Source organism: Myotis brandtii, unplaced genomic scaffold (assembly GCF_000412655.1).
Source record: "Myotis brandtii unplaced genomic scaffold, ASM41265v1 scaffold657, whole genome shotgun sequence".
NCBI lineage: Eukaryota > Metazoa > Chordata > Mammalia > Chiroptera > Vespertilionidae > Myotis > Myotis brandtii.
Genome location: NW_005370552.1, coordinates 122,287 through 132,201, shown reverse-complemented (window position 1 = coordinate 132,201; position 9,915 = coordinate 122,287). Strand labels below are relative to the sequence as shown.

General features: G+C 34.5%; 1 protein-coding gene across 1 annotated transcript in view; it reads left to right on the top strand.

Moving 5' to 3' along the window:
- The window catches only part of RPGR (retinitis pigmentosa GTPase regulator), a 57,926-nt gene extending 48,280 nt beyond the window's left edge, over positions 1-9,646 (top strand). Inside the window, exons 15-18 of the mRNA XM_014528874.1 lie at positions 2,431-2,688; positions 4,350-4,407; positions 5,671-5,762; positions 8,944-9,646. Coding sequence (XP_014384360.1) covers positions 2,431-2,688; positions 4,350-4,407; positions 5,671-5,762; positions 8,944-9,150 — 615 coding nt within the window. The 3' untranslated portion in view covers positions 9,151-9,646. The remainder of the gene's footprint in view (positions 1-2,430; positions 2,689-4,349; positions 4,408-5,670; positions 5,763-8,943) is intronic.
- The last annotated feature ends 269 nt before the right edge of the window (positions 9,647-9,915 follow it).

Below are 9,915 nucleotides of genomic sequence, written 5' to 3'. Positions count from 1 at the left end.
ATATATATATACATATATTTTTTTAAAGAAAGAACGTATTTAAACTTTATCTTTTCTTTTATAAAATGACAGTATTCTGCCAATCTCTCCTAAATTGTTTCAGTTTGAAGGTAAGTGCTGTATGTGATTTAAAGTAGTTGTCCAGATGTGTATTGAATAGTTTTAAATGTGTTTAATAAGTGCAAAGTGTTACAATTGATGTTGTGATTTCTAGTACAAATGTCATTTTCTAAAAGATTTTTCAAATTTAGAAAATGATGTAGTTCTAACAGTTCTTCATTGTCATAGATTTTCATAAAGTTAATGAGTAAAATTGTAGTTCATTATTAAAGAAATTAGTGTTTTTGCTTATTTATAAAATAATGGAAAGTTCTGTGTTATCTTTTATAATAGCATGATATTCTGTAGTTACATTAATGCCTTAGTTAACTAGCACAATTGTAATTGACTCAGATGCTAGATTAACCAAACTCTGCAAGCAATGAGGACTTTTCTTGAGCATAGCTCACTGACGCTCCTTCTGGGATATAGTAGGACTAAGTCTGAAATTCTGTCAGGAGCACTGTTATTCCTAGTTGACCTTCATTTATATACACTTATGAATATATCTGTTTATGAACAAAAGTCTTAAATCTAGTAATCTTGCTTCGTGTTCCCTTCCAAAGTCAAGCTGTCTCTTATCATTTTACCTATCCATAATGTGCACTTGACTAGGCCTAATATATAAGTCATTCAGAGGGGATATTATGCAGGACAAAAGAAAGCCTTAGAAGTTCTTGGTAAATAGTAGCTACCTTGTAGTTAACCCTACCCAACCTAAACATTTCTACCCTGGTACCCTGTTCCCCTCTTGCATGCACTGCCTCATGACTTTCGATTTACCCAAGTCAAGCCTTCCCAGAGTAACTTCCAAAACCCTTTTTTAAATCTCAAGGCTTCACTTCTGGATTGCTTGTCCTTGGTGGGAATGCTTTTATTTATTTTTTAATATATTTTATTGATTTTTCACAGAGAGGAAGGGAGAGAGAGAGTTAGAAACATCGATCAGCTGCCTCCTGCACATCTCCTACTGGGGATATGCCCGCAACCAAGGTACATGCCCTTGACCGGAATCGAACCTGGGACCTTTCAGTCCACAGGCCGACGCTCTATCCACTGAGCCAAACCGGTTTCGGCGGTGGGAATGCTTTTAGGCCACAACCTTAGGGCTGCTGGCCTGCGGATTCCACTTAAATCTGTGACTAAGGCGTCAAATATAAACATATCCTCTTCCTAGCCTTAACTCTCTAACATTTTTATTTTTGCCAGAAGAAAGATGATTTAATTATTAGAGGCATTGTTTTTAAACCACCCATTAAAGACTCTATTAGGTATCAGGCTTATCCTTAGCCAAACAGCTGCTAGGAAATTGACCATGAGAAGGTAGATAGTGTTGAAAAGATATAAAGGACCTATATGGTCTGAGACAAATAGGGCCAAGATGAACTTTGTAAAAATGTTCTATGAAGAAGTGAATGGCATTAATCGCTTACTGCTTCATGTATTTTAGAGGTAATTTTACCTTTAATGAAGTGCATAAATGAAAAACGTAAGAAAAAATCCAATAAGGAGCTTAATCGTCTAATGACAAAAAATAAGCAGTATTCCACCCCAAATATGAAACTGCAAAATAAAAAAAAAATCTCAATATAGAAATAAAGATAAAACTAATATTTTCTGCCTGTCCTTAATAAACATTACATGATTTATTCTCAGTCTATCAAATTCATAGGCTGTTTTATAAATTGGATTAGTTGGACAGGAATCAGAATAAGTTCTGCCTCAGTTTGGTTTTCCCTTTGCTGTAATAAATAAGAGCAAATCACTTAAACTGCTCATGTCTCTTTATCTTTTTCCTGGAATGTAATTACACTTACCTCTTATGAATAAGTGAATTGTACTTTTGAAATGATTGTAAATCCCTGTTTTGGAAAATGAACATAATAGATATGATTATGTTACAATGTGCCAGTAGATAGAAAGCGTGTGTGTGTGTGTGTGTGTGTGTGTGTGTGTGTGTGTCCCCGATAGAAAGCTTTTTAACTTCTTTAGAAGCATTCTTTAGAGACAGCAAGACAGCCCTGGTAGCAAATTTAGTTTCCATATTAACCATTTCATAGATAGATGCTAATATAATTTTGGGAATTCTAGTCATTAAAAATGAAATAGAGCAACAGACACAAAATCCTTGCTAATATAGTAACTTGATATACAGCATGGGTTATGCAGCATTTATTTCTTTGACTTAAGTATTTGAACTCATATCCATGTGTTCTTTGAGATAATATGAGTTATGACAAAATTTACAAGTTATGACAAGATTTACAAAATAAATCTCTGTGTTTTTTTAAAGAAAATCTAACTCTTTCTTGATGATCAATTTTGCTATAGAATCGCACACTTCCAGAAGACAAGGCAGAGGAAATTAATGAACATCTGGAAGACAGGAAGAAAGCTGTGGGAGACAATAAAAATGTTTCTGCAGATGACCTCAGTGAAATCAGCGACAATTCAAATGTTCCTGCAGATGATCTCAGTGAAACCAGCGTCAATTCAAATGTTCCTGCAGGTTACAACAGTGAAACTAGTGACAATTCAGTTGTTCCTGCAGGTTACCAGAGTGAAACCAGCGACAACTCAATTGAAAAGGTACTGACAACCATTGAAAAGATATGATGATATGTGTTTAAATCCTGAGATCCTGCCTAAGAGAAAGCATATGGGTTCCTTGGTCTCTGCAGAAGGCAGATTCCAACTTCCATTGGGAGCAAAACTATTTCTATGAATAACTTTGTTCATGCAAATTTATGAATGAGGCACACTTTGTTTCTAGCTCTCTTTCCATACTTCTTGCTAGTTTTCTGTTCCCTGCATGAGTGGATATCAACTGATGTGGGCCAGTATAGTACAGTATACTGTTGAGAAATTAACAATGAAGTTCAGCATTGGGTCTTTGAAATAATGAAAATACAAAGTTAGGGGCACTGTATTGGTGGCAGAAATGGGACGTGTGGGTGCCTGCATACATGTGTTAATTTACATGTATAGGGACAAACTAAAGTTCACAAGAGTGTGATCAGTTCTGCAGAGATGCAGTCTAGAAGGAATTATTTATGGGAGGAAGAGGAGGAGGTATCACTGAGGAAGAAAAAGCCATCCTAAAGATGGAGCTAGAGACATCAAAAACATCTCTTCCATTTGGCAGTTTTGCCTAATAATGACCCTGCTAGGAGACAAATGGTAGTTTTGAAATAATTAATTTGCTAACACTAACCTGGATTAATTTCAGAGATATCTAACTCAGAAACCCAAATTGAATGACACTGTATTGATTCATTTTTGTTTTCATTTTTTGGACCTCTTGTACAAAACAATGAGTTAGTCATGCTTTCTCATTTATGAAACACTATTATCATTGGTCTGGGCAAAGCTCCTCTCTCTTTATTGAAATTGATCCCTTTTTAGCCCCATTTCCCTTCACCCTAACATGGACAATCATTGAAACATGCTTGTCCTTTTATTTGAATCTGTACGTGTAAAACATGTATTGTTTATTGTTTTGTGTGCATGTATTTTTTATTTACAAGATGGTATTGTGTATAGAGGTCATTTTCTTCCTTTTTTAATATGTTTTTATTGATTTCAGAGAGGAAGGGAGAGGGAGAGAGAGGTAGAAACATCAATGATGGGAGAGAATCATGAATCGGCTGCCTCCTACACGCCCCACCTTGGGGATGGAGCCCACAACCCTGGCATGTGCCCTGACCAGGAATCAAACCATAACCTCCTGGTTCATAGGTTGACACTCAACCACTGAGCCAGGCAGGCTGGGAGTCATTCTCTTTCTTGATTCTTTCTTTTTCCAAGACTCCTTCCTCTCAGAAAAAAAAAATGTTTATTAGTTGTTGCTTTTTTTTCCCCCAGAGGGAGGGAAGGATTTTGTTTATAAGGAGCATTTATGAGTTACAGTTAGGGTGGTCCCTACAATTCTTCAACATAGAACACATTAAACTCCAATTTGACATTGTAAGATGCTAAGCTAAATCATATACCGATTAATATTCCAGAATGTTCTTTTAGTAGAGTTCTTGAATCATACAATATTTTTTGAATCATACAATTTTAAGCTAAGAGTGACCTTAGCAATCACTCAGCATTGAGGCAATAGCCCAGCAAAGTGAAGTAATTGACACATATTTGTGTTAATAGCTAGAGGCCGACTCTAGAACCTTACTTAAAAAGCAAGACTAGGTTTTCTAGCACAGAAAAAAAATATGTTTTTTATTATATTGTTTCTTTATTGTTTATAGGACAAAAAAAACAACCAAGAGGAACCGGCCATTTCTGAATACAATGAAAATCCAAAAGGTGTGAGCACATTTGACTTCAAAAGTATGCTTTTAGAAAAGCTAGATATATAACATACATACATATGTACATACATATATATGCATATATGTGCCTTTATTGAGTAGTTTACATACATATACTCTATTTTATACTTTTTACTGTCACATGACTCATAACAAGCTATGAAATATGTGACATGAGCTTATTTGTTCTCATTGATAGCCGCCACAGCTTTTTCACACAAAAATAATCATGCTACTCCTAGCTGCTCATATGTCATTTTCAAGTGGTTTAGGACAGCCTTTTCACTACCTCTTTTTTTCTTTTCAATCAGTAGTTTTAAGTTAAGCTTTTGCCCCAAATTTCAATTTGTATCTCTGGTGAGCACTGCCAGACTCCATTGCCGATGACCAGGCTGGCCTAGAGCCACAGCAAGCCTTCTAGCTTTCCCCCAGATCTCAGACCTAAGTCTTTGATCTTACCACAGATATTTAAGAGGGATCCTTTCCCAGGTCTAGTTGTTTATGTCAGAGAACAAGTGCCACAGAATAGAGGAGACCTACATTTTCTACACCCAAATCATCTGTGTTTTTGCTGTACGACCCCTATGTTACATTTCCATACCATCACATCACAGTGTGCTTTTTACTGTGTTCTCATTAAAAATACCTGTCATAATAGTAGGTATTTTATCTGAACTTTAGCAGAGAAGAAGTAGTTCCCTTGTTACTTTTTCCCTTCCAACTTCTGCAGATAGACTAGAAAGTTTTAGAATATTTTAAGAAAAATGTTAAAATATTTATCATCTCTAAGTATTCTTAGCATATAGCCTAAAATGTTAAAAAGAAGTTGAATATAATATTTATAGTTGGTAATATAAATTAAAATAATGCATTGCTTCATGAGTATACTTTAAAGATCATTATTTAACCATATAACATGTGGATTAATTTGGAACACAAAAATAATGTCCATTTGAGTAAAAGGGATTTAATTATAATTTTTTAAAACGTAATTTATATTTTACAGAAGTCTTTCCTAGCATGTACTGTTACCTATGTAGCCCTCTAAACTTTTACAGCATTGGTCAGGTCATTCTTGGCTTTTAGCCTTAACTCAGTTTTTCAGGAAATGTGCAGTTTGGACCTTTTTCATTACTCCAGTGGTACGGTCTTTTATTATTACTCTATAATTCAGGATTGATAGAGTTTCACTGAAAGCATCAGGACTTTTCTTTTTCTGATTAGTTAGGAAAATTTTTCTAAATATATTCTATTGTAGGAAACATATGTGAGCTTGCAAAGAGCAGTTCTTCAGAAATCCTGGAGGATAGTAAATCCATACCAAGTAAAGATAGGAAAGTATCGAAGAAGGTAAGTGAAATGAACTTCTCATTTTAATATTAAGACCAAAGTATTGAATTGCTCCTTCTACTTTTTATATGGTGATCCACATAATTTAACTTCTTTAATATGAGTTTTTATGCCCAGAAACATGAAGAATTTCAGGTGATGTTTCACATTTTTAACGTGTATATTTGTTTATTTATTGGACTTTAGATTATGAGTCAGGTAGTTCTTCCAAAATTTAATAGATATTTTTTCAGTCATTCCATCCATGCTGATTCATCATACAAAAAAGATTTGTAAAATAACTTTACTGCTTAAATTATAAGTGCATAATAATCAAGAGAGTCTAGAAGAGAGTAAGGCAAAGCCATGAAATAGGATGAATAAAAAAATAAAGATGGTTGTGTTTAAGAAACATTACAACATGCTACTTCAGTCTCTCAGGAGATGACTAATACATGTTTTGGAGTTGCTGAAAGTCTAAGGAATATGTTTCTTCACCTTGAAAGTAAGTTTCTCTTTTCACTTTTAGAACTTGCTTTAATTATGAGACCATATTTCAGGGTAGAAGAGAAAACATGGAAGACAAGACAAATGAAAGGCCTTGTTAGTTCCTAGTCAACCTTCAGGTCTCAGCTTAAATGTAATTTCCATATACAGGCCTTTTATGACCAGTAGCACTTATGTAAATTATTATAGCCCATTATTATTGTCTCACATAACACTTTTCTTATCCTTCTTAATATTCATCACAATTTGCAATTACATAGTCATTTGTATATCTATTAGCTTTATGTTTCTATCCTCCCCACTGGCCTTCAGTTCCATAGGGACAGAAATGATAATCTATCTTGTTTTTCAGTGTATCCTCATCACTTATCACAGTTTCTGGTATGTGGTAAATACTCAGTAAATATTTTTGGTTGACAATGAGTTGTAAAATATAAGGAAGTAAGAAAGAGGAAAGGGTGAAGGTATAAAAACCAGGAACCACACTTAGAGTAGTTAAACAGCCTGCCTTTTGCCAGCTTTGGAGGTATATGCCACTCTGAAATTCCTTTCAGAGTTACTTTAGAAATTTCAAATGCTATTTGGCCATGATGCCCATATTGTTATCTTTTGCTAAAAAATAATTTATTACTATTTTTTTCTTTATAAAAATTATTTGATAAATTTGGATTACTATACCCAAAAGATAATTGTGACCTGGCTCAAAGGACACTTTGAATTGGCTTTAGAATTATATCAGATTTATCATCAGAACATTTGATCAAGGTTTAGGAACTTTTTAAATGCTCTGTCTAGTAGACCAGGACATTTAACAGATAGTATACTATGCTTCATAGCATTCCTGTGAATGCTTTTTCCAATTATAAGAGTTCAGGGAAAGCATCTGAAAAAAAATTAAATATGAGGGAGGAAGGTGAAAAGTGAAAGAGCCGGGAGACATAAAAACATAAGGAGAAGAAAAGTGAAGTGAAGCTGCCAAAAAAAAAAAAAGATTATTGGAAAACATACCTCTGACCAAATGAAAACGCATATTCTAGAATCCATGGTCAGATTTCAGTGGCTGTTCAGGCTCTCCAGTCTTCAGCATTGCCTGTAGGTGGTAGAATTTAGATAGACAGTACAAGAGAGAGGGCCAAGCCAGGGAAGGAATGCTGTGCGGGAGGCAGAATAGCACACACTTGTAGAAGCAGACCAAGCAAGGTGCCCGAGTGCCAGCACTAGTGGATGGAACAAAGGTAAGGTTAGGCCAGGACAAGTGCCAGACTGAAGAATTCAGTCTTCAACTTTGATTCTGCTTAAATTCTCATTTATACCTAGTAGAAAAATATATTTCAGTACATACACATTTCCTTGGCTAAAAGAAAGAAATAAAAAGATAATGAAAATTATATTAAACAATCAAGAAGTAATAAGTATATTCCCTACTTAAGGAATATGCTGTTATTCTACATATTTTTAAAAAGGAAATCATTTGAATGAGATTTTTTTTCAATCATTCTCACATGACATTTTTATCTACAGTGTCTCTCACCTATTTACATTATCTAAGCCAAACAAACCAAACTGTTTTTAAAACTTGGGGAAAGTAGTTCATTAACACATCCTATATAATAAAAGACTAATATGCAAATTGTCCCTTCGACTGGGAGTTCAACCAGGAGTCCAACCAGGGGGCGGGGCTAGCCAGCCAACTGCCCACTGTCCCTCCCCCTGGATGGCCCTGCCCCCCAATTGCCCCCTCCCCCTCCAATCAGGTGCAGGGCCAGCCCACCAACTGCCTGTGGCCCCTCCCCCCAGCCAGCCAGGCTCGATCAGTCCCGATTGGGGCAGGCCAGCCGGACCCCACCCATGCACAAATTCATGCACTGGGCCTCTAGTATCAAAATAAACATGTATTTGAGATTTTGTATGCCTTCCTCTTAATTAAACAAATACTTTAATGATAATCTAAAAAAGAAAAAGAAAGAATTGCACTCTTCTACAAGACAGAATTCACCACTGAATTTTGTTTTCATAATTTTAAATGATTCAGATAGCCAGGTTGGCACCTATGATTTTCATTAACAGCAGAGATCTTTTGGAAGGTGATTGTTATATCTAGAAATTACCAAATATTGCTTTTATAAACTATAGTCAATGCTGATTATTTGGACCCACAGTTAGCCACTCAGAAAATTGTGTCATTGGCTTGATTTCCTTCCACCCTAATAAACTGATTAAAAAAGCAGTAAATTTTTCAACTATTAAAAATTTATTTTCATTGTGGAATTAGTTCATTCTTGTATTTACTTAGCATATATTAATTGGGTATCTCTTATGTCCCAGGCACAAGGCTAGAGGCTGCAGATACAGAGGTTAAAGATCCAGTGCCACTTTGAAGTCAATAGATTTTTTATTCATTGTCAGTCCCATAAATAAAAGTCTGAGATGAGAATTTTTCTATGAAAAGTATGCCTGTGTATTTTTGCCTTCCTGGCAACTACCTTTTCTCTGCCATGTTCCAGCTAGTTTCTCAAGGAAGAATCATGATTGTCATTGGTAAAAGAAAAAAGGCTTATGAATACTAAGAATATATATATATGGTGTCCCATAAAGATGTGATGAAATAATGTTAAGACTTGTTGAAAATTATGCACCCCCCAAATATTAAGTGAATATTTCACTTACTGAAATGAATTTTTTGTGTTTTTTCTAGACTTACCTTTTTAAAAGACTGTCATTGATGAGTATGAAAAGTATGCCGAATAATAATGAGCCACTTCCAGAAATAAAATCATTAGGAGATCAAATAGCTTTTAAAAGCAATAAGAAGGATTTCAAACAGAACCACATTGGGCAAAATAATCAGGATACGTCACCCCCAAATACTGAGAAAACATCAAAATCCTGTGTAATACTTTAAATATATATTTGTGTGGTCACCATGCACATTGTAATTTATACTTGAAAAACATGACTTCTTAAGGAATGTTTCTGACAACAAACTTGAAGATATAATTTAATAATATGTTTTATTTGGTTTGAATAGTATGACCAGTTTTGATATTTATTTATGATAATATTTTTGACAAGCAATTTCACAGTATGTGTATCTCAAACTCTCTAAGTGTTGTGGCCTTAACTGTTCAGTGTTCCATAAAAATATATTTTTATATGTGAAGGTTGAATTAAGAAATTTCACAGTTTTAACTAAACAGTTTTACATCTGATAATTTCAAAAGGCAATATTTACAAACTCAAAAACACTATAACAGTTTTTAATGTATTTATAATTTTTAAAAACTGTCAAAATTGTTTTTAATGAGAATATTTTAATAAACTATATCTGGTCGGTTGCACTGTTTAAATAGGTGACTATGAATAAAATTTGGGGGTACTTGGACTTATCAGTTGACAAAATGGGGACAAAAAAACTAATTTTAAAATATTGAAAGCTATAAAATGCTTTTACCTCTAAGGAAATTTCTGTATAACTGTAAATAGTACAGCTTTATAGAGAAACTGTGTTGAAATTTCTTTGCCTCCCACTCCTTTCTTCAGGGAAGTGATTTGGCATGAAGACATTGCAGATTATGTGGATCTAGAGTCTTTGACCACAGATCCCCAACACAGGAGAACCAAACATACCCAGTCTTCCTATTTCAGCTGTTTTTAGCATTGATAGTTG